Source organism: Pelodiscus sinensis, chromosome 1, assembly GCF_052426305.1.
Source record: "Pelodiscus sinensis isolate ZL-2025 chromosome 1, ASM5242630v1, whole genome shotgun sequence".
NCBI classification, from domain to species: domain Eukaryota; kingdom Metazoa; phylum Chordata; order Testudines; family Trionychidae; genus Pelodiscus; species Pelodiscus sinensis.
The window spans coordinates 212,986,225-213,011,674 of NC_143052.1; the positions used below are offsets into that span (position 1 = coordinate 212,986,225).

The following is a 25,450-nucleotide window of genomic DNA, read 5'->3' on the forward strand; positions in this document are numbered from 1 at the left end:
TAAAATGCTAACAAAGAGGAATGGAAGCATTTTACACTCCCTCTTCCCAGCTGTGAAATGGCCCCATCAGCTGGGACAAAAAGGGGCGCCTGTGTCACAGCGAAAGGGGGCAGGGGGGCCGAGCGCGTGGTCGGGGTCTGGCTTTCCTAGAGCCACACACGGAAGGAGACGCCGCAGTTGGGGGGGGGGGCTCCTAGTGCAGCGCGAATACAACTGTCTCGAGCCTCCCCGGCTCCTGCGCGCGGCCCCGGCAGCCCCCTCGCCCCCAGCTACCTGCGAGCGCCGGGGATTGGCTGCGCCGGCCCCGCCCCCAGCTGCTGACGTAGGCGGGCTCGGTTTGACGGGCAGGTATGGCCGCGGCGCCATGTTGCGAGCGGAAGCGGGGAGCGAGCGGCGCTGAGGCAGGGTAGCTCGCTCCGCCCGGCGGGAGGAGGGGAGGAAGCGGCAGCAGCACCACCAGAGTAGCCGCCGCTGCCGGGTAGGGCCCCGCGCCGCGCCCGCACCAGGGTCCCTCGCCCTGTCGGAGCCGGGGGCTGCCCCGATCCTGCCCCGGCCCCGCGGGGGCGCTTGAAGGCGGCGCGCGAAGGCGGCGGCGGAGTCGAGCGGGGACGATGCCGCTGGCGCAGCTGGCGGACCCCTGGCAGAAGATGGCTGTGGAGAGCGCGGCCGAGAGCAGCACGGAGGTACGGGGCCGGGGTGGGGAGCGGCGCAGAGACACGCCGGCCCCCCTGGCAATGGGGGCCCTAGCTCCGTGGCCCGGGCGCGTTGCCCTTGAGCGAGCGCCCGGCGGGGCAGGGGCTGTGAAACACCCGCCGCTCTGCTGGGCTACGGCCCCCCGGGGCCGGGACGCGCTGTCCCGCGTGGCTGGGCGATGATGGGGAGCGCGCCTGTCCCGGGGCTGGGCTGAGCGAGGTGTCGCGACTCCCCCCCCCCCCCCCCCCCCCGTTTGTGGGAAACTTTCCTTGGCCGCGTGTGCGGGTCGCTCGGCCGCGGGGGCGCCGCGGAGCTGGCCGGAGCTCATAGGTCAGGGGAAGGCCGGAGGGAGCCGCACAGGACTTTCCCCCTCTCCCAGCAGCTGCTGCTGCTGCTCGGAGCTCAGTCCTGGCGTCTGGCTCCCTCCTTGGCCCGAGCGAGTCCTGGCTGGGTGCCGCTTCCTTGTCCGGAGTGACCGACCCACACGCACCGGGGAACCGGCCGGGACCCCACCACTTCCGGAGGAGGTGGGGAGGCTTAGCCTGCACCCTTCCTCCGCTGGGAGCAGAATAACCTGCTTCTGCGTCGCTGCAGGACTTGGCTGGTTTCGTTCCGTTCCGGTATCTGGTTACTGTCACCGCGAGCTACCTCCTCCCGGAGTGGCCCAGCCTCCTCCACAGCATTTCCCAGCTAGCGGATACGGGGTTTAGGAAGACTAGCGTCTAGTAGGGCAACTCTGCATAGCCACCTGCCCCTTTGGCAGGCCAGGCAAGCATATAAGAAGCCTGGCTTCACCTTGCTTAACGGTCTCTCCTTTTCCTTTCTGTGCTGTTGGAAAAGCTCACCCACTTCTCCCATCCTGAAATGCCTTTATTTAGACAGACCTGGATTGTGTCTGCTGTTGCTGTTTTGCAAGCATTTGGGATACCACACGTTGGTAACATTTTCTGTTTGGCCAGTTATGGAAAACATCTATGTGATGCTGTGCAGTGTGGTTTCCTGCTGTTCACAGTGAGGGGCAGTGGGACGTTAATGAGTTATGACATCAAAGTCACAGTTCCGGATGCATTTTTAGTTACTAGTCAGTTGTTCCACGTGCTGGTGAAGAAATTCAGATCCAGCCCAAGTGGGGTAATAATTTAGAGCTTCGGTCACTTCCACTTTTTCTTAAATAAAGAATTGTGTGCTAATGTGGTTTGGAAATCAGATGATAAAGGCTCAAAAGATTTGTAATAATGCTGAGAAACTTGTCCCATTGCTTCCTGACAGACTGCAGATTAGTTTGCCCTCCAATTAAGTGGTTTTGATACCACAATAATTTAAAAATACCTATCCTCCTTACAGTAGTTTTCTCATTAACCTTCCAAGTGGGAGTTCTAGGTGAAATAATTTAGGAAAGGAGAATAATTACTAAGGAATTTTACACTTGTTCTAAGAGGACAAATATTTTTTCCTTCCTGAGACTTATCCAGCATGACTGAATTTTATCATGTAAACTGTCACTTTAATTGACACTCTGTTATATATATTTATAATTAGGGAACATATCAGCTAACTGCTCTGAATATAAGGAAGCCACACTGCTAAATTTAGAAGGTGTTGCATTAATGGATGTGTGTTACTAAATATGTTACGTTTCCATTATTTGCTTGATTTCTCATCTTTCAAAATTCTGGTTTTGGAGGCTACAAACTGAATAATTTATGAAGACTTTTAAAACAAACATTTCAAAGTGTATTCAGTCACTTTATAAAGAAAAGTTACACATGTAAACAAGGCTGTCGTGCACTTTTATTACATGAAACTTAAAAGTTACCTAGAAGCATTACAAAAATAATAATAGCTTATATCTGAAAGGTTTATAGTGTAAGGCTCAAGCGTAACAAATACTGTGCTTCATATGAGTGTAATCCCAAATTATTTCAGGTTTATTTCTTAGACAGGACACAGATAATCATTGATGTTTTTAGTGAATATTCATATTGCCTGTGTGTGGTGGTATTTTAGTACACATTTGCTGTGGAATAGATTTAGTATTCTAAGTTACTACAGTGGAACCTCTCAGTTATAAAAATTTTGGTGATGGTGGTTGTTTATAGTTCTGAATAGCAGGTTCTGGTTCTTTCAAAAGTTCACAACTGAATTTTGACTTAATTCCAATTTGAAACTTTACTACACAGAAGGAAAAGTGCTTCTTTTAACCACCTTAATTTAAATGAAGCAAGTGTAGAGACAGTTTCTGTGCCCTGTCAAATCTTTTTCTAAACTTTCCCTTTGTTTAGTAGTTTACATTTAACACAGTACAATACTGTATTTTTTTTCTTTTGGTTTCTGCCTCTGGCTGATTGCATACTTCCAGTTCCAAAAGGAGGTGTGTGGTGGATGGGTCAGTTTGTAATTCTGGTGTTTATAACTCTGAGGTTCTACTGTTTGAAGAACAATTATGAATATTTGATTAGAATATTAAATGTATATTAGGGATGTTAAATTCAATTAATTGAATTTAATCTAATAGTCAATGCAATTTACTCGATTAGTCGATACTTCAAAGGCAGAGGTGCTGTATAGCAACAGCTGTTGCTACACTTCAAAGGCGAAAGCACTGCAGGGAATGCCTGGCCAGTGGAGCAGTCTCCCACTGGCCCTGTGCTCCCCATGGAGTTTCAAAGCAACAGCACCCTGCAGAGCCCGGGGTCAGCTGAGGATTCCCATTGACCTTTGGGCTCCATGTTGTACTGCCACTTTGTAGTGCTTTGTGGAGCCTGAAGTCAGCTGGGGACTCCCCCTGCTTATCCTGGGCATCAAGCTGACTCTAGGCTCCATGTAGCGCTGCCGCTTTGAAACGCCACGTGCAGCCTGGAGACACCCCAGCTGGCCCTAGGTTTCACGCGGTGATTCAAAGTGGCAATGCCGAGTGAAGCCCGGGATCTGGCTACTGGTTCCTCACGGCGCTGCTGCTTTGAAGCACCTTTTTCTCTCCTCCCTCCCCGACTTCCTCACCCCCCAGCTGCCTCTTTCTGATTGGAGGAGGGAAGTGATTAGTTAACCAGCCTGTCGACTATGCAATAAGCAAATACTTATTTGACTAGTCATTCACATCCCTAATGTGTATATATGGAATTTAAAAAAGAACCTAAACTATGTTAGTGTCCAGAACCTGCCAAAGTTTAAAGGAAGTTGTTTTTCCAACTTCTGCAAACTCTAAAGAAGAAAATAAAGTTTGAAAGCTGTCGGTCAGATCAAGTACCTAAACAAATTACTAATCTACATAATCATATATTTAATGCATATGACTGTCATGTTAGCAGCACTGCAGTCTCTTGACTATTCACACTACTGTGGGAGGTCTTGGTGTTCTCATGGAGTCCTTTTGTGACTTATTCTCTATAGCTGTACATTGGCTGTTATCCACAGCTTTTGTAAATCATGTACATTTACAGTATTTGCAATTGATCCTAACTGAGGACTTGTCCGCATTGTGATGCTTCAGCGCAGGTCATGAAGGCATGAACTTCAGAGCACACCAAAGTGTTGCCATCTAATAGCCCTGTGTGGATGCAGCTGGTACAAACTAAAAGGCACATAGTTTGCATTAGGGATCTTAAATTAAGGTTATTTTAGTAATCGAGAGTTGATAGAATTTTTATCAACTAGTCAATTACTCAGTAGTGGAAGGCAGCCCCACTCAGTCCTGGCTCGTGCCGGGACCAAACCTCGGTGCGGCTCTGCAATTTAAAAGGCAGTGAGAGCTAGGCAGCCTGCCCCCTGGCTCCTATTACATTTTAAATTGCAGAGCCACAATGAGGTTTGGTCTCTGAACAGGCACTGAGCTGGACTGCCTGTCCGCTTAGCTCCTACTAAATTTAGGAGCCAGGTGGACAGGCAGTCCAGCTCAGTGCCTGCTCGTGCCGGGTTTACCCTCTGTGCTTCAGCCTTTTAAAGGTATTAAGAGCCAACAGGTCCCCACTACCCTCCTGCCAGCTCTTAAAACATTTAAAAAGCTGGTGCACAGTGAGGTTAGCTCCCAGGGCCAGGAGCAAACCCTGCTGTGGCTCACTACTTATCGACTAATCAACTAGTTGATTTAAAAAAAATCATTAACTAGTCAATTAGTTGACTCAACTATATTCAGCAACCCTAATACCAATATTAGGGGTGTTCAGCAAGGTTCTCTCTAAGCCAAGGCTGGACAAAATGTGGCCTGGGGGGCTGGATCCAGCCCGCCAAGCCACCAGATCCAGCCCATGGACCGCTGTGCTGGGATGCTCAGTCACACAGCTGCTGTGGGTTTAAAGCACAGTCTGGTGGCTCTCTGCTCCAGAGGGAGAGGAGGAGCTTTGTGTGATCTCCTGCATCCAGTCCAATACTCAGCTCCTGTTGGCCAGTAACAACTGGCAAGTGGGAATTGACATCACCCAATCTCTCAGCTCCTGTTGGCTAGAAACAACCAGCCAATAGGAGCTGAAAAATTGGCCTGACGGATAGGAGCAGCCTCTTCCTCCTCTTGGAGCTAAGCCACATGGAGGGAATAGTCTGCAGCTATAAGTGAACCCAGCTTGCCTTGGAGGTGCTGGCTAGGAGATGCTTAGGTAAGTGCCTCCCAGCAAGAGCTGCCTCTGGCACCCTTGCCCCTCCTGCACCCCCAACTCCCTCCCCTAGTTCCATCCAAACCCTATGCCCCATGTCACAAATCCGTCCCAGACCCTGTACTCCCTGCTACACCCCTCCCTCATGCCAGAATCTTCTCTTGTACCCAAATACCCTCCCAAACCCTGTACCCCAAACCCCGACCCAGGTCACAAGCCTCTCCTTCACCCAAACTCCCTTTCAGACCTCACACCATCTCCTGCACCCCAGTCCCTTACCCCGTGTGCCCTTCTGCACCCAGCCTGCATCCTAGACCCCATATCTCCTCCATAGAAAAGTACAGCCCTTGAACACTTTCCAAAATCTTGGAGTGGCCGCGCACTGATACTTATTGCCTACCTTAGAGCAGAGGCTCTAAGCTGCATGGCAGCACAACCCCACAGCTACTTAATGAGCCCTGCTCAGGGCTGCCATGCACAGAGCTGCCTGGCTGGGGCAGGGGCACTTCTCCCTCAACTACAGCAGCAGTTCCCTATCTGCTGAAAGAGACTCGCTGCTCTGTCTTCCACAGGGAGCTGCTGCTTTAGCTCCATGCATGGCAGCCCTGAGCCCCTGGGCATGGCTTGTTAAGCAGTTGTGGGGCCATGTTGCTGCTTAGCTTAGAGGAAACCTTGCTGTTCAAAGTATTTATATCCCTCACAGGAAAAAAAAGTCATGCAAACTGGTAAAGAGCTTTGGGGTAAAAACATTTGATTTTCTGCATCATCCAAAAAGCAGAAATCATGGATGAGGTCTCTAGGCATTACTGTAATGTTAAGTATTTGAGGTAGTTTGTGTTAATGATGGTATCTACAAAGTTGTATTGTATATAAAAACTTGAGGGAACATTCAAAGTGTAAATCAAGCTCTGTTAAAACCAATGGAATTGTATTGATTTACATCAGCTTAGGTTCTTGCCCTACATCCTTAACCGACTTCTGTCTGATGCTGAATATATATTGTGTGTTGTTTGATCATGCACAAGACACTTTAGCCAAGAGTTTCAAATATTGGGAACATAATGTTAAGCTCCTAAATTCATATTTAAGCACCTGTACTCCCAGTACTTGCCATTAACATCAGTCAATGGGCAGTATGTAAATAAGGGCCTTGGAGCTTAACTTCAGCATGTAGTTATTAAAGTCTTGCCTATCACAGATAGAGATTATTTAAAAGCAAGATAATTTATACTCATTCTTTCACTTACCTGCTGGATCTAGGACTGTCTTGTACTAGTGCAGTCAGTGGGACACTACTAATACAGTATTGAAATGACATGGTTGAAGAGGAATGCCAGTGAGTTATGTGAAAGCATAACTAATATGGTGTAGCATTGATGTGTATGACCCCATTCTTGCTAATATTTACACACATGCGTAATTTTTAAGTACATCAGCAGTTGACCCAAAGCTGAAATTAAATTAATGCATAAATGTTGGTAAGATTGCATCTGTTCTTTGCCACTTGCAGTCATAATGGTCAGCTGTGATTACCTTTGTACTTATTTTGTATATCAGCCTCCTTTGGATTATCATATACTGTGGAATAAGCCACAGGAACAAAGATCACATTGGCAACAATCCTTTACATAATAAAAGTGGAGAAAGAAGTACTGAAAACATAAGCAGGATTGTCAAAACAGAATGCTTCAGTAGATTTTGAAAGTTACTCAACTATTTACCACCATTCCATTGTACTGAAGAATTTCATTACAAAATGTCCTCTACATAGTTCTTTATCATCTCTTCCAAAATCTTTATCTATTTAAATACAGTATTTCTTGGAATTTGCTTATTTCTCTAAATTTATAGAACATTAAACTTTCTAGTTTTCTTTATTATAATAAATCATTTCATCTTATGCTTATCCATAATATGTATTTCAAAGACCACTGTACTAGGGATGTAAGCAACTAGTTGACAAGCAAATGCTTATCGGATAGTCAACTCAACTAGTTCCTCCCCTTTTGCTGCCTCTATCAGAAAACATAAGAACGGCCATATTAGGTCAGACCAATGGTCCATCCAGCCCAATACCCTTCTGTCGACAGTGGCCAATACCAGATGCCCCAGAGGGATGGGACACAACAGGTAATCCTCACGTGATCCCTCCCCTGTCACCCACCTCTGGAGAAACAGAGGCTAGGGACACCATTCCTACCTATCCTGGCTAATAGCCATTGATGGACCTAACTTCCATGAGTCTATCTAGCTCTTTTTTTTTAACCCTGTTAAAGTCCTAACTTTCACCACATCCTCTGGCAAGGAGTTCCACAGATTGACTGTGCGCTGAGTAAAGAAAAACTTCCTTCTGTTTGTTTTAAACCTACTGCCTATTAATTTGCTGACCCTTAATTCTTATATTGTGGGAATATGTAAATAACTTTCCTCTATTCACTTTTTCTACACCAATCATGATTTTATAGACTTATATCTTCCCTTAGTCTCCTCTTTTCTAAGCTGAAAAGTCCAAGTTTTTTTAATCTTTCTTCATATGGAACCTCTAATAATTTTTATTGCTCTTTTCTGAACCTTTTCCGATGCTAATATATCTTTTGAGATGAGGCGACCTCATCTGTATGCAGTAGTCAAGATGTGGGCGTACCATGGTTTTATATAGAGACATTAAGATATTTTCTGTCTTATTCTCTATCCCTTTTTCAATTATTCCTAACATTCTATTTGCTTTTTTGACTGCCACTGCAGACTGATTGGATGTTTTCAGAGAACTATCCACAAACTCTCTCTTGAGTAGTTGTAGCTAAATCAGTCCCCATTATATTGTACATATAGTTGGGGTTATTTTTTCCAGTGTGCATTACTTTACATTTATCAACATTACATTTCATTTGCCATTTTGTTGCTCAGTCACTTAGTTTTGTGATATCTTTTTTTGAAGCTCTTCACAGTCTGCTTTGGTCTTAGCTATCTTGAGCAGTTTGGTATCATCTGCAAATTTTGGCACCTCACTGTTTACCCCTTTCTCTAGATCATCTAGAGCTGTGGTCACCAACCGGTAGATCGCGATCTACCGGTTGATCTCAGGGGCTCTAAGAGTCGCTCTTGAGTCCTCTCTGAATTGCGTGCCTGCGCAGTACATTTTAATTTGATTTCCTCATTTGAGGAGCAGCTACTCACAGAGCAACAACACAGGTGAGTAGAATGGTGGGAGCTGGGAGGTCGAGGGGCTGAAACACTCCGGCCAGCTGGCTGAGGCTTTCAGTTGAAAGAGGCTGCCCCGTGCTCCAGCTGACCGGGCAGCTTCTCCTCTGCGCCCTCCTGCCCTCCTGTTCCCTCTCCCTTGCCCCTCCGCCCCTCTGCAGAAACCTGACCCCACAATGCAGGAACCTGCCCCCCCCTGCAGAAACCAGTTCCCTCTGGCACCCTGTCCCGTACTGCAGAAACCTGTCCCCCTGCCTTCCCCACTACAGAACCCTGTCCCCCTGCTTCCCTCTGCAGAAACTTGTCCCCTCCCCCACCAGCACCCTGTCCCCTGCTGCAGAAACCTGTCCTTCTGGCACCCTGCCCCCTCTCCCCTGTCCCCACTGGCACCCTGTTCCCTGCCCCAGAACCCACTAGCACCCCTCCCCAGTACTGTGTCCCCTGCTCCTGAATGACTTTTCTATGGGTCAGTGACCCCTGACTCAAGGCAGGTTCCCTGCCATTCTCATGAATAAAGACAATGCAGAAACTTTTTATGTTTAACATAGTATTTTATTTAAAAATGAAGCCTGGCCAACAAACCCCCAATTGGGGCCAAGCCCCCATCTGGCCACAACCACTCCTGCATTCCCCCTTCCCCAGACCCTAGATCTGAGCCTATCAAACACTAGAACCCCCTGCCCTGAGCCCCTCACATACCCCAACCCAAATTCCTGCACCTTCACATCCGCAAACCTGTGGCTTGCTTAGTACCCCAACACTGCCCGGCCTGGAGCCTCCTCCCCGAGCCAGTGTCCCTTTCTCCACCTCCTCCTGCATCCAGATTTCCTCCCAGAGCTTGCATCTCTCACCCCTTCCCACACCCAAATCCCTCATTCCCACCCCAGAGACTACACATCCTGTCTCAAACCAGCAAGGGTCCAACTAGACTGCAGGAGTTTTTCAGGATTCTGGAGATATCCCAGAAAAACTCTTCTGCATCCAGGGTTGAATTTGTTCTTCCACTTTTTTTAGTGGAAGAGCAAATATGCTCTTTCAGTCACCCCTATATTCCTCTTTCCATAAGGAATAAAGGGGCTTCCAAAAGAAGGGTTTTTTTTTTTCCTGACATTTGGTCCAGTCTAGACAGGCCAAATGTTGGAAAAACCTCTTCCTACAGAAGATTTTTTTTTAAAAGTAGCAGTATAAGGATTGGGGATAGCAAGTGATGGAGAGGAGGAGAATAGAGAGGGCAGGGCTTCAAGGAAGGGTCGGGATGGTAGATCTTGGCTTGGTCTGTCATTTAAAAAGTGATCTTGGGTGTAAAAAGGTTGGAGACCACTGATCTAGAGAGGCAGCAAGGGTGGGGGAGCAGGAGCCAGTGCTGAGGGGAAAGTGGTAAAACTGGTTCCTCTCCATACTGTCTCTGTGTGGAGCAGGGGAGGCAGAGGCACAGCAGGAAATGGCAGGAGTGGAACTGTTTCAGTCCCCACTTGAGCTGGTTCCCATTGTGGGTGCTTCTGCTTTTGAAATGTATAAAGCCCTTTAGGGCTATTGTACATTTCAAAAGCAGAAGTGCCACAGGAAGCACAGGGTGAATAGGAACTCTCTCAGTCCCCGCTCGTGGCATGCTCTCTGCAGTGCCCCCCTCCCCCCCCCCAATTGCTGCCTCTATAAGAGGCAGCAAGAGTGGAACTGGTGCTGGGTATAGCTGGCTTAAAAGCTGATTTTTTTTTTTCCCGCAGCATAGTCTCTGGGGTGATGCCTTTCTCCCGCTTCCGCTGCCTCTATTATAACTGGGAACTAGGGCTCCCCATGGACAGGGGCTGTTGCTGCCAAGGAACCCCTGTTTGCAGCGGTGAGCCCTGGCTGCCATGAAGCAGCCCCTGTTTCTGGCCAGCACTAGCTGCTGCAAACAGGGGCTGCTGAACTCAGTGTAAGCTGGGACTGAGCAGTCCTGGCTCATGTTGATTGTTGCACCTCTGCATTTTAAATGTAGTAAGAGCCCAGCAGTTCTTACTACATTTAAAATGCAGAGCTGCAGCGCAGGTGGCTCCAGAGCCAGCATGAGCCAGGACTGCTGAGTCCTGGCTCGAGTCAGCTCCTGGAGCAACCCCTGCTGTAGTTCTGCAAAGGCACTTATCGATTAATTGTATAGTCAATACAAATTTTATCGACTATACAATTAGCCAGATAATTGCATTTTAACATCCTTATGCTGTACAGCAGATGCTCATAGATTTTCATGATTCCATAAGTAAAATGAATGTTACAATCACGTGAATATAATATATTATATCCTCCAACCCGTTAGTACTTACTTCAGCTATCTGTGATCTTCTGTTTGCTGATGACTGTGCACTGTTGGCTCATTCAGTGAAGGATGCACAGGAGCTTTTTGATCGCTTTGCTACTTCTGCTCATTGCTTTGGACTCAGTGAACCTCAAGAAGACAAGTTGTGCCTCAGCCTGTTTGGAAACAGCCCAGCACTCCAGTGATCACTGCTGCTGGTACAGTCCTTAAGGCTGTTGACAAGTTCTGCTGTCTGGGAAGTGTACTGTCTTCTAGCATAAACGTGGATCATAATGTATCTGCTCAATCACCCAAAGCCAGTGCTGGCTTTGGAAAATTGACCAAACGCCTATTGAATGACCATGATATCAAACTCCATACCAAGGTAGAGGTTTATTAGGCAGTTATCCTAAATATCCTGCTGTATGGCTCGGACTCATGGACGCTATATCGTCGCCATGTTTTGAAGCTTGATCAATTCTGTATGCATTGTCTGAGGAAGATTGCCCATGTGAATTGGTGGGACAGAATTCCCAACACTGAGGTTCTTAAGCATTCCTTCATGACCATGACACCAGACAGCTTATGAACAAACAGCTTCACTGGATTGGTCATGTTATGAGGATGGATGACACACTGATAGTACAGGTGGTCTTCTATGGCCAGCTTGCTCATGGAAAGTGACTTATCAATGGTCAGTATAAGTGCTGTAAAGAAACATTGAAGGCCAACATGAAGTCATGCGGCATATCTCCCAATGATCTGGAAATTCTAGTTCAGGTCAGTTTGTCCTGGTGGCAAAACCACTTTACAGGCTCTTAATTGCTTTGAGAATCAGCGTATCCAGGCATTCCAGGAAAAGCATAGGATCCAAAAAGAATGTACAACGCCTGCAGTTGGCAGTTTGTGACATTGTAATCGGCTTTGCCGATCAAGGATTGGTTTAGTTGCTCATCAACAGCATTATAGAAGATGAGATCCATCGATCAGTGGCTCAGTCCAAGCAAGCAAGTACTTACTGCAAGTGATTTCATATTGGTAGTTCTAAGCTTGTGAATGTTTTGCTGCCGTAGGGCCCAAGTAACATTTTTCTTTACAAGCACATACCTAGGTAACTAGATGAAGAAATGGGTGTGTGACAGACACTGGTTGGAAGGGGCAAGTGCAAGAGTTTGGAGGGGGATTTCCCAGTCCCTGTGGCTCCATGCAGGGTTAAAACCTGATCCCCAGCATCCACTAAGTGTCTGAAACTGGGAGCTATGTAGCTGAAGCCCTGGTACACCCCATGGGTCAGAAGCCCAGAACAACAGGCAGTCCTGGGGGCAACTCCGCCCACCTCATCTTCTCCTTTGGCCAGGTCTGAGGTGGGAAACCAGAACCTGGGAGTGCGGTGCATGGCTGGTGCCACAGGGCAAGCAGCTGCAGCATTCCATCATCTCCTTTGGCTGTGCATAGCTGAAGATGCTCCTCAGCTCCCAGCACTCTCTGCTCCCACAGAGACAGCTGGTAAAAGCCACCCAGGTGGGGGAACTCAGCTCTGTGGTTGGCAGAGCCTTCTATGAATCAGGACTGCAGGGGAGTCCTCCCCACACACATCATCAAGTAGCCCTCTCCCTATGCCCTTAATTACCCCTCCTGAACCCAGAACTACCCCCTGTCTGGTCATAGGTCCAAGGCCCTTTTTCTCTCTGTTACCATATGGTACTCTCCTGGCCATATATAGCCCCTAGCTGTCTCCTGAGCTGTTCTTTAACTTTCTGAGTTTAGTTCTCCCTACCCCTCCCTTTGAGTTATAACTTCTGGTCATGTGATCCCTGCCAACTCAGGCAGGCTGGCTGTCTTTCTGAAGTGAGTTAGGGATGTGAATGTTTAACCAGTTAACTGGTAAGCCCTACCCTTAACAGGTGAAACTTACCGGTTAAGCTTATCTGGTGGGGGCTGGAGCAGTTCCTCACCTGTCATGGGCAGGGGGTTGCTCCAGCTGTGGGAGGGATCTTCTTTGCACAGGGGCTGCTTCAGTGTCCCCTCCCACTCCAGTTAACCAGTTAAACAAACAGGATTTTACATCCCTTTTAGGGATGGAGTCAGCACTCCCTCCCTGAACCCCACCTTGCAGAGCTGGCTTGAGTCCTGCTGTCCCTACTCCCCAAATAGAAGTCAAACTATGACTATGCCAAGGTCACTGCGCCAAGGGCTCTGAACACCCCTCTCCTCTGGGCCCTGGGAGTTTTATATTATGTGGGGGGTCATGTGGCTCAAAAACAAAACAGTTGAAAACCCCTGCCTAATAGAGCACTTTTCTCCAGGGCCTGGAATGGAAACCATTACCTCTACTGTCAGCAATTATTTTTGAAGCCTGCTGACCTCCTTGTCTTCTCTGTCCTCCATTATGGCTTCCATACCCATCTCTTCCCTCCCCATCTCTCCTAACACACACCTCAGTTACCCTCATTGCATTTCTTAATTCTTGTTTCAGTGTCCTTTTCAGAGATTTAAAACCTTTAGTCCTGAGATTTGCTGTACACCTGAACTAGTGACAAAATTACAATGTAGAATTGAGGAATTAGTGATACGCTTGCATGCTGTGTAAAACTACAAATATCATACCACTAAACTCAGAGTTTCTGCTTTCCAATAGAGTACAGCTTTATTTTGTGTTTTTAGTACACTATAAAGGTGTTTATTCTGGCTGTTACCTCCTCTGGGCTAGAGTGAATGCACAGCTTTCCTAACAGTAGCTTTAGCAACAGCATATGATTACTGCTACAATAATGAAAAAGATCATTTTGTTCTGCTGTTCCAGTTGCAATACAATGTACAGGGACATTAGGGGAGGTGCAATCCTATTCTGCCAAGAATTTTACTCAGCAGTTTTTGAACCTGAAAAGTCTAAATTTGCCACAGACACCTTAAATGTCTCATGAATAGAGCTTTTATGGAGAGTAATTCTTATCTTTCAAGCAAAGGATGAAAACCCTACACCCCTGAAACAAAAATGTAGACACAAACATTGATGGTTAATCCACAGATTCCAAGACCTGATGGGACCAATGTAATCTCACAATCCCATGGCGTACAACCAGTTCTGAAGCAGTAATCACTAGAGTGGCAACTGCTATAGTGAACTAGCCACACTCAACAAACCAAATAGCCACATGTGGCTAGCATGTTAGATACCAGGGACATTGTTTGTGTTCTTGTGTAACAAAAACCCTGGAACTTCACCAGAATAATTCCTAGGGCATATCTTTAAGAAAAACATCCAATTTTGATTTAAAAATTATCAGTGATGGAGAAGCTGTTGCAGTACTTGTTAAGTCTATCCCTTATTTCCAATCTCAAATTGTCTAGCTTTAGATTCTAGCCATTGGATTGTTAAACCTTTCTCTGCTGCACCAAAGAGCTCATTATTACTTGTTCTCCATGTTCTCTACTTATTAACTGTAACAAGACACTCCTTACTCTTTTCTTGAAGCTCAATTGATTGAGCTCCTTGAGTCAATCCCCATAAAGCATGTTTTCTGATCCTTTAATCATTCTCATGTTTCTTCTGTGAACACTAGCCAGTTTATCAATATCCTTCTCAAATTGTGTCAAATTGGACATAGTATTCTAGCAGAAGCTGCACCAGTGCAACATACAGAGATGAAATAAACACTCTGCTTCTACTTAAGGAGTCCCCTGTTAATGCATCCCAGGAACGCATTAGCTCTTTTGGCCACAGTATTACAGAGAGAGCTCAAGTTCAGCTAATTAATTATTCCTCTCTTCCCCCTTCCTCACTATCCCCAAATTGTCACTGTGATCCATCCTTTTCATTATTTACCTCTTCCCCAATTTTTATATCAGCAAATTGCATCAGTCATGTTATATTTTCACCCAGGTATTCGATAAAAATTTTAAATAACACAGGGCCAAGAACTGACCTCTACAGGAACCTACTAGAAAGACATCCACTCAGTGATGACTCCCTGGTAAGTTACATTTTTAGATGTCAGTAAGTTAGCTTTTAGTCCTTTAATGATGCCATGTTAGTTAGGATACAGAATGACAGAAATGCATGGATTTTTATTGCCTTAATTTTATATCCTAGTTTTTTTTAATTAAAATAACATGACACACATTAAAAGGACTAAAAGCTTACTGGTTAACCATTTACATCCTTCCCTCTACCTGAATGTTTTTCTTTTTAGGCCAGACCTCTCTCTTGTCACCTTTACCTAGGTTAGTACCATATATTATGGCTTGCTTGTGCACTGATCAGAGAATGGATGGAGGGAGAACATTGTTTAAATGAATAAAGTAACAAATAACTTTGAGGACTTGACTAAAAGAGCCCTTACTCACCTTGATTTTTAGGAGCTCTCCCTTTCAGGTATTGTAAATGATAAGATTCTCAAAATCCATGCTGTGGGTTGATCTTCACAAGGGTGTCCTGTTATTCTTCCCTTTACCTCGGTACTTCTGAGACACTTTTTGATTCCCTAGAAAAGAGAGAGAAACTGAAAAAAAAATCACGGTTTCCTCTTAACACTTAATCCTTCACACCTTCATAGAAACAATGAAAACCTTAACAATGAATGTCATTTAATGTTAATCAGTTATTTAAACATGCCAGTTTTTGCAGCACATAGGAAGCCAATAAGCAGTCTCAGCAGTTTGTCAATCAAGGTTAATCCAGATAATTGTGAAGATGCTCATTTCCTAAACTGGGTACCTAATGTTCCTATGCTGGATACCCAAAGTTGTAAGCCCTGTGCTTTGTCTATGAAAGGACCGCTGGACCTCTTAAGTCTCTAGGCCAGGGGTGGGGAACCACAGGCCTGGGTTCAGCACCTGAGGCTCAGCATTGGGGAGCCCATGCTGGCATTCCCGCCACCCGCCCACCCACCCTCAGGGCTGGAACACCTAAAATCTACTAACTTGGACACCACTAGGCTCTGGTGTGTGAGGGGAATGTCTTTCTCCTTCTCAGTCAGGGGCTTCTCACTTTGCCTAGAGGGAATCTTTTTTGGGTCAGGGGCTGCTGGCCCACAGAAAAAACAGCTGAGGGCCATACACAAATGAGAAGCAGTCTGAAAATGTAATGTGCAGAATTGATGAAATCTTTAGTAAAATTTAAATAGCCTGTTATCACCCCAGACATGCCATTCTGTGGGGCTTCTTTGAAACACAAGAATGGCTATGCTGGGTCAGACCAAAGGTTTGTCTAGCCCAGTAACCTGTCATCTGACAGTGCTTCATATCAGGTGGAAATGAACAAAATAGGTGGTGATCAAGTGATCCATTCCCTGTCATTCATTTCCAGCTTCTAGCAAAGTGAGGCTATGGACTAGGAATGTTAAATATCAGTTAGTTGAATACTTGAGTAGACTAACCGATAAGAATTCATGAGTTAACTAGTCTATAATCCCTGGGGGCAAGGCCAACAACAATGCGGGGTGCCAGGCGGGAGCTAGTACACAAGGGTAGCCAGTTAAAAACCAGCTTCTTGCAGACCAGCTGCTTGTTGTCCTGTACTGCTGCCTCTGATAAAGAGGCAGCAATGCAGAGTGGCAGCAGCCCCTGTCTGCGGGGCTCAGGGTCTGAACTCCCGGATCCGGCACAAACCGGACCTGAGCTGGGCTGCCTGCCCGCCTGGCTCTTAATACACTTTAAATGCAGAGCCACAGCAGGGGTAGGGCCTGCACCTGGCATGAACCAGAACTGAGCTGGGCTGCTGGCCAGCCTGCTAAAAAATGTTCTGGGGGAGGAGGGCGAATGCATGTAGTCTATAGCATTAACCTATAAGCTTTTGCTTACCAGCCTAGTCATTTAATCTACTACATTGTTACATCCCTACCACAGACACCATTCCTGCCCATCCTGTCTAATAGGTTCATCAATGGCTATCATCCACTAATTTATCTAGTTCTTTTTTTGAACCCTGTTATAGTCTTGGCCTTCTGTTATGTCCTTGGCCTCTACAACATCCTTTGGCAAGGCATTCAATAAGTTGACTGTGCATTATGTGAGGAAATATTTATTTTTATTTTCTTTAATCCATCTGGTATTTTCATTTGGTGACCTATAGTTCTTGGGTTATCAGAAAAGGACAATAATATCTAGAAAAAGTTATAGACAAATAAGGCAAACAATTCATCAGTAAGGTTCACCATCATAACCCTAATGGTGAACTTGGTTTTAAAAAGAGAATACTGTAGTGACAAAGGTCAGAGGGGTAGTCGTGTTAGTCTGAATCTGCAGAAGCGTCTTTGCCCACAAAAGCTTATGCTCCAACACTTCTGTTAGTCTATAAGGTGCCACAGGACTCCTCACCGCTACTGACAAAGTGAATTTCTAGTAGGTGGCAGTACATGGATGGTGCTTGATAGCTTATCTCTTCAGTCTGAGTGGCATACATGTCTATCAAAGAGTTTGAAGCGTTTTTCCAGCCCTGCTTTCATTTTCCCTTTTCAGAGCCTCCACCAGGAAAAAACAGTGAAATGAAAGGTCTCTTCAATTCCTTGACTCCCCTCCAAAAGCATTCTGGCTGCTATGAGGCATTGGGGAAGGGAAGGAAGTTTCTTCCACATCATTCTTCACCTGCCCTATTTTGCAGATTGCATGTTAACTGGGCAAACAGGAGTTATCACACTTAAACCCAATACTTGCTTCTGCTTTGGGTTTTCTCCAGCAGCATAAAATAACTAGCTTTTTGATGGTTTTGCAGCTGGCCAAAGAGTTCTGAACAACAGAATCATTTTTAATTTCGATCTATTGCTACTTCGTAAGCAACAGATACTAGAACTGTCTACAATTAAACTGAAAATAATAATTCAGACGCTTTGTAACTATGCCCAGTGACCAAGATGAGCAACAGTATAATGCTCATGCTTTGTTGCATTTTAGTAACATGCTGTGTTGTGCTTCATAGAAAGAGAGGTAAATTGGTTGGGTATGCTCTTGAAAGTGTGAAGTGGTAATAACCAGGGCCATGACCTTCAAGCCTGAACATCATTGTTCTATTATAAAACTGTGAAGTTATCCATTCCAGCTTGTGTGGGTTTTTTTAACTAAATCAAACTAAAACAATTTTATTGAAATCTAAACTGTAACAATAATTGTTATTTTGCAGCACTTCTGAAAGTGATGGAAATGTCTTAATACATGTAGTTGGGGAAAGGAGTGCTATTTTTGCTGAATAACTCCCATTGTAGGACTCATTTGGACTGCTGTGTGATACTATATGGGCATTGGAGTTTGGGTGTTGCTCTGTGATAGCCACATCATTCTTATCTTTTGATAAAGATGTCACCTTTGTGTTACCCAGTTGAACTTTACTGGGCTTTAGAGACTACCATGCTCATAATATTATTATGATGGGGGCTGTGTAAGCACCCAAAGAAATATTTTTCTGCTTTTTTAACGGAATTCAGCAGTTTTAGTAACATGCTGTGTATTTGCTATATTTATTATAGAATGGGCAACAAATTATGGATGAACCTATGGGAGAAGAAGAGATTAATCCGCAAACTGTAAGTAAAAAATTGCAAATATAAGCAAGGATAATTGTTTTGTGATATATTGTTATAAGTCTCTCAAAGACTAAGGGCTTGCTATAACCCTTGTAGTGTACTCCTTTGTTCATTACACCTAAATTGTATATCATGAACCTATATTTTTCGGGAAAAGCTCTCTTCTGTATTAATCCACTGGTTCAATACAGTATTCCTTGTGTTTAGTGCTGAAATAAATTCAGCTTGTTGTACAATATTCCTGATATTTTTAGTGATACAGTATTTCTCTATGGACGGTATGAAGCTGTATCTTGTGAAAGTCTGGGGAAAACCAGTGACTCTGATAGCTGGAAAGGGCACAAATGTGGCATTTGAGATTAGGTGGCCTTTGGCAGTAGTGAGGGGATACATTTTCCCCTCCATTTAGACTGAGGAATCTGTGATCACCCATACAGGTAAGCAAAGTGTCCCATGGCAAGCTATTGGCTTTCCTCAGTGGTTTTACAGACCATATAGGAAAAACTTAAAAAACAGTGAATAGTCTAGTAGCACTTTAAAGACAAACAAAACATGTAGATGGTATCATCAGCTTTCATGGGCACAGCCCACTTCTTCATATCAGAAAGAGGCAGCAAGGGAAGGGAAGAGAGAGAGGCTGCTGGAAGGAGCCGGCTTAAAAGCTGGTTCCTCTGAGCTCCATGGGAGGGAGCAAGACCGCCGTGGCGGCATTACACCTTTGAAATGCCATATGGAGCCCGGGGCCAGTGGGGAGTCCCTCTGGGGCTTTTGTACATTTCAAAGCGGAAGTGCTTGCATGGAGTCCGGGGTCAGCGGGGCTCCACACAGTACTTCAAGCTTTGAAATACAAATGTACATTTCAAAGTTGGAATGCTGCCTCTGCACCCCTGCTCCCTCCCACAGAGCTGAGGGAAACCAGCTTTTAAGCCGGCTCCCCCAACACCACCTCCTCATCTAAATCATCTAGTCAACTAGTATGTCAATTATGCGAAAAGCTTTTGCTTATCGAATAGTCGGTTAGTTGCTTACATCCCTAACTGACACCAGTGCCATAGTATTATTGTTCATTGTTTTTTTTTTTTAATTGTTTTGTAAGGTCTAGCGTTTTGTGAAGTTGAGGGGTCAAATTTCATGTGGATACAATTTAAATAAAAAATTAAATCTTAGCGCTTTTTTAAGAAGTGAGTTCTGAACTGCATCTATAACAGAGGTCTGCATACTTTGCCTTCTAGTCTGTTAGGGTAAGCTGCTGGTGCACCAGGAGATTCGTTTGCTTGCAGAGTCTGAGGCACATGCTGGCTGCAGGCACGTAGTCTTTCTGCTATTCCCAGCCTATTGGAGCTAACAGCAGCCAATGGGAGCTTAGAGGCATTATGACTACAGCCAGCACATTCCTCAGCACAGGCTGATGTTAAGGAGCTGGGACCAGAATTTTGTATAAGTCGGCTTATAAATGAGTCATTGACTTTTTAACATGTTTTTGTCTGTAAGTTGTGGAGGATCGGTCACCTTATGAACAAATGGGCTTATGTTTAAGTATATATGGTAATTTTTTTTAAACTAAGGCTTACTCATCTTCTCACAAATATGTATTAGATAGTACACTATGACTTTGATCTAATCTCCTGCTTATTAGAAATAATAAGAAAAGTTAGCTCTTCTTCAAGTTCTTGTCCCTATAGATGCTCATCTGTAGGATGGGTATTAGAGATTTTAGTCGGCAGTGTCTGCTAAAGATATAAAAATTAAAACTCACTTACTTAAAACCGATTGAAATTGGTTACATGGTTAAACGCCTTGCGGACTGCTAGCTCTATGGTCTTTAACCAATAAATTATTTGTGATAGGGTGCGGTCACAGAAGATCACTCGGGGTTGCTTCCCGGTATGCTGATAAAGCACTGACACTTGCCTCCTTGCTCTCTGGTGGTTCTCACCACCCTGTCCACTTGGACCAGATCTCCTGATCTCCCCTAGCCAAGGCATGGAATTGAGATCATGCCTCCCTGAAGAGCAATACAGACACTGAAACTCTTCAGGGCTGACAAGAATGCAGTTTTGGGCCCAGCTTCCAGGGAAACAACCCCCAAATGAGATCAGAATCCCAAATAAATTATTCAGGTAAGCCCCATTTAACAATGAAAGGAGGATGTACACAGGGTATTTCATTTTAAAGGCAAAACTGTCTCTTTCTGGCTAAACTGGGGAATTCAGAAACCCAAACTATCTCCTCACAAATAATTTCAAAATGGATCTGACACAAAGTGGGAATACATTTAGTTTTTTGTATGAATACTGTGTGTGTGCCTCAGTTTCTTCCATGCTACTCAGGTATCTATGTGGTAAGGCAAGGATGTGTGATCATTGCTGAGGCCCACAGGGAGCAGGTGTGATGGACTGCTTGGGCACAGAGAATGGTTGGCCATCTGTGTGTAACCCCTCCTGTAGGCTAGCCCAGTGTGAGGTTATTCAGCATAGGGGAAGCTTGTGACTTCTTACACCACTGTGGGGGGAGGGCTAGGCCTGAGGCTGCTTGGTGTGCTCTGCGTTGTGTATGTGTGAGTGCACCTCAGACCAGACCCACTCCGACAAATCACCAGGAACAGGCTTTATTCTGTAAAAAACATAGAACAGGAAAACAGTTCAGCAGCCCCTTCTCTCAGCATGCAGCCTGTGTGCTGCTTCTAGCACAGTCCTTGCTGAGACCCTGCTGGGGGCAGAGAGCTTACAGCACACAACACAGCCCCCTTGGAACACATGTTCCAACTCCCACAGTAACTAAACCCCACATAACCAAGTCCAGGTTCTCCCTTTGCGTCACTTAAACTCCTCTCAGGGTGCTCTATAGCCCTTTCTGGTCCTACCTGTAAAAAACATAGAACAGGAAAACAGTTCAGCAGCCCCTTCTCTCAGCATGCAGCCTGTGTGCTGCTTCTAGCACAGTCCTTGCTGAGACCCTGCTGGGGGCAGAGGGCACATCCTGGAAGGAACCAGGAAGTTCTCCCAACATGCTGCAGTTTGTAGTCCACAACTTGTAGTTCCCAGGGCTGCTGCTGAAACACACTGGACCTTGGGCTACATGTGTATTGGCATTTGATGTCTGGGCCTTTTCTTCTGCAAGAATCAGCAGAAATTGTTGGAGAACAATTGTACAATACTGGTTGAGTCACTGCAAAAGTTGGGGTTCACGGCTCATTTGGGGTGTGTAAGACTTGCCTAGTTGTCCCTGCCAGATGGATTCATTGTGAGAAGGTTACAGAGTGAACAGGGTGATGCTGAATGCTCTGAGGTCAGACGCAAGAACCACTGAAGCCAAGGAGTCATCTTGTCCTGATGAAAATGTGCCCTGAGATTTGAGATGCTACATTTAGTCTTACTAGACGTCATTTGGCATGGTTTCAGAGCACAGAGATTGATCCTGATAGGGTCTCACAGGGCATCGGTGCTTGCTCAATCAAAGTTCAAGTGACTTCTTCTGTCCTGCTTCAGACACAATGTGGAATAACTTACTTTTATCAGGCACTGTGCCTTAGCTATAGCTGTTAGGCCAGATGTCAGAAGAGCAGTATTGTAGTTACTGGAATAAATTACCAATGGAGGTTATGGAATCTCCATCATTGGAGACTTTAAGAGCAAGTTAGACAAAGACCTGATCCTAACACCCATTTTTGATCGCTGCTTTTCAGGGTCTTCAGTTACCACAGGCTTTGAATTGCAAGAGAGTCTTGCAGCTTTTCCACCCTTCCTGCTCTTACACTGCATGTATGGCCCCCAACAGACAGTGCTTTTGCAAAAAATCCAATCTTGTGCTCATAAGGTGAATTTACAGCTACAGTGTACTCCTAACTAACTGCAATACCTCAAAGATATTGCAGGGTAAGTAACCATTCTTTTTAGCAGATGCAGGTGAGAAAAGTATACCATAAACATCTTAATCCTATGAAATATGTAGAAAAAATTCTGATGTGGTAACTTTATGACTTCCTTTAGTATGTATTTGTAGTTTAGCTTATATGTATATGAATAGAATGGGAATCAAATGTTGCTCTTTGTACTATTTCATGTTTTGCTAGCTCTCTAGTTATGCACTGGTCTATCATAACTCAAGCACAGTTACAGAAGTGTGGAAGCGTTATTGAATAGATGTGGAAACTGAGGGACGTTGAATTGGAAGCGGAACGTGTGAGGGAAAGAAAAAAGGTGGTGGGCTTTTTTATAAAACTTCAGGTAGGGCTGGGAATGAAAACTGAATTCATTCATTTTGTATATGTTTTGAGGAAGGCTTCAACAACATAAGTTTGTAGAGGTGCCTGATCCCCAGTCTAATTGTGCCTATCGACTACTGAGACTCATCTTTCTGATAAAGGATTGTGGTATGTGAAGTCAAAACATAGTTCAGAGCATAATTTGATGTTGGTGAGGATGCAACTGTGCAGGGCTTAGAAGGCAAAGGCAAGAAATTGGAAGTTGGTACAGTAGTCGGGATGGACCTAGTGGAGAGATTTGAAGAGTAACATAACATGGTGATCTGAGTGGTTGATTGAATGTTATCAGCTGTGCTTCGTCTAAGAGCAAATGATCTGGGAATTGAAGGCTACAGATGATGTTGCAGTGATCCAAGGTGCAAGATGACTGGTGTATGGGTGATTATTTTAGAATCATGGGCAAAAGAGGAAGGGATTTTATCATTTGCAAAAGAAGTAGCACAAAGACTTTATTTGCTAGGATATCAGTTCTCCAAATCTGATCATCTCTGAGCTTTCCGTAGGTAAACGTTTGCAAGTGTCTTGGGATAAATAATTTAATCTTGAAGTTTTGAATTCTTTCTCTGAGGAAGCTGCAGCTCTAACATAGCACCATGTTAAATACATCCCACTAATATATTATTGACTGTGGTACTAAAAATATTTTAATAGACATAATTATATTTGTATTCTCACATCAGATCAATAGTACTTTAAGTACTGGACACATTTAAATGGAGTTTAAAGCTCTCATGTTTTGTCATTAGCTATTGGGTAAAGGTAGATTGAAATCTTTCTTTCATAAAAAGGCTTGACGTTTTACAAAATATTTTAAACTGGCTAAATAGGTAAAAACTTCATGATACTCTTTTTAAAGGATAATGTTTGTGGATAAGCCAACAAATTCTGCTGGGTCATTAGATTAAAATAAATGAGCACATATAGCCCCATCCATCGTCTGACCCCATATTTTGTTGTCCTCCATATTTTGTTGGTACCAAGACTTTTTCTGCAACATGTACAGTCAACAGGATCCAGCACGTGGCTGTGCAGCACCTACGCAGCACTTACATTGTGCAGAGGGCCTTGCATTTGGCCCTCCTCCGCTGGGTGAATTTTCTTCCTCAACCTTTTGCATGCATTAGTAGATGAATACAAGTAAACCATATAAGCACATTGCATTCCCTTTGAAAAGAAGCTAAAAGTTAGTTACTGTACTTTTAAAATAGTCCTTAATTCACTTTTCAGACAAAAACCTCATAAAACACAAATATCCCACAATAAATTAGTATTCCTGTTTTATTTAATTGTGTTTATAATTTTATTTTTTGTAGATAGATTTCATCTTTTTGGGGAGAGGGAGAACCAGGAATAAATAACTTTTGCAACAGCATGTTGCTATCAGTCTGCCAAGGCTTCCTGTGCTGATCTCCTATGCTATTAGCTACATGAGTACTATTGCCTTCCAGCTTTTTCTTATTTCCCCCACCATCCCTGTAATCAGACTTCGTTTTTCTAACAGTGTTTGACTTGCCTGACAGGAAATTTTCTAATTGCCGGAACAGCTAGTAGCAGCAAGAACATTAGGGTTTGGTCTTCCCTGTTAAACACAGGATCACTCAGAACATTTAAACATCATGGTTTCTTAGCCATGTTTAAGTTTCTGGCTCTACGTATTCGCTCTATTCGGGTAAGTTTGGTTCCCGATTTAAAAGAATTAAATAGAAGTTTAGAATTTTTACAACCTGAAGTTAAACTGATAATTTTTAAGGTGGCATGTGATATTTGCTGCTGTGTGAAATACATCTATGTATGAACTAGTAAACTTCTGATATCTCTATATTCATGATGGTTTTCACTACATTTAAAAAAATGAACTGAATACATAAATTTCTGTTAAATTCATATTTACAGAGCATTTCTTGAAGAAAATATTTTACTTAACTATACAGTTTTTACTTACTGTACAGTTTTCTGAGTCAAATTCCAGGTTTGTTTTAAACTTTGCACTTTCAAATATATAAAAAACTATACAAATGCAGCTTAACATGTCTTGAATTATAACACACAAATTTTTTTTAATAAATAATATTAAGTTTTTGCCTTTTAAATATTAAGAAGCTGGTAGCCAAGCGCTTATTAGAAAAATTGATACTTCTGCTTAGGCAGATTATATGCCTAACTCAATTTAAATGGTACCAATAATAGCAATTTTCAACAAATTATACCATTTTGATTTTTTTTTTTTACATAGTTTAAAGGAAACTTCTAAGCACACAATTGTTCTTTATCACTAGAAAATTTTGTGAAGGAGAGATGTATGCAATATTCATATGTAAATACAAACAGTAACTTAGCATTTAAAATTTCTGAAGGTCAAAAATGAATTTTCATATTGCCTAACTTTCCACTAGTGAGTCCAAAAATTGTTCAGTTTAAAGAATTGCTTGTGTCTTAAGATGCTGGTATTTTTAATTTTTTTTAAATTAACATGCAAAATTTCATGGAATTAATAAATAGAAGATTGACCCAATATTGGGTTAAACTTTTCAATAATACTTTACACTGAAAACTGAACCATAATTTTGCCTACTGTAATTGAAACAGTTAATCCATAAGTAACACTTCAGTGTATATGTAAAACAAAACTAGATTAAGCTTATTGTTAATTTTCAGATGGCAAAAAGGTTCTTACCTAGTTTTTATTTGACTTCTTTTGAGAGATTCTGCTAAAAAGGGTGGATGCATTATAGTATTTACAAGTTACCTGTCTGACAATTTTTTTAAAGGTTGATTTGCTTTTTTTTTTTTTTTTTTAAATGGCATTGCTATATATTTAAAGTTCCGGTGGATTTGAAATGTTCAGTAGAGGAATTTGTAATATGATTCATTTGACCAAACCATTGTGTGTGTATATATACTGTTGCATATGCAGGTT

At 43.8% G+C, this 25,450-nt stretch overlaps 1 protein-coding gene across 2 annotated transcripts in view; it reads left to right on the top strand.

Annotated features, from left to right (window-relative positions):
• The first annotated feature begins 340 nt into the window (after nucleotides 1-340).
• RPS6KA3 (ribosomal protein S6 kinase A3) overlaps nucleotides 341-25,450 on the top strand; it is a 132,704-nt gene continuing 107,594 nt past the window's right edge. For both annotated transcript variants that reach the window (XM_006116147.5, XM_006116148.5), the window contains exons 1-2: nucleotides 341-683; nucleotides 18,213-18,269. In XM_006116147.5, coding sequence (XP_006116209.1) covers nucleotides 612-683; nucleotides 18,213-18,269 — 129 coding nt within the window. In that variant the 5' untranslated portion in view covers nucleotides 341-611. The remainder of the gene's footprint in view (nucleotides 684-18,212; nucleotides 18,270-25,450) is intronic.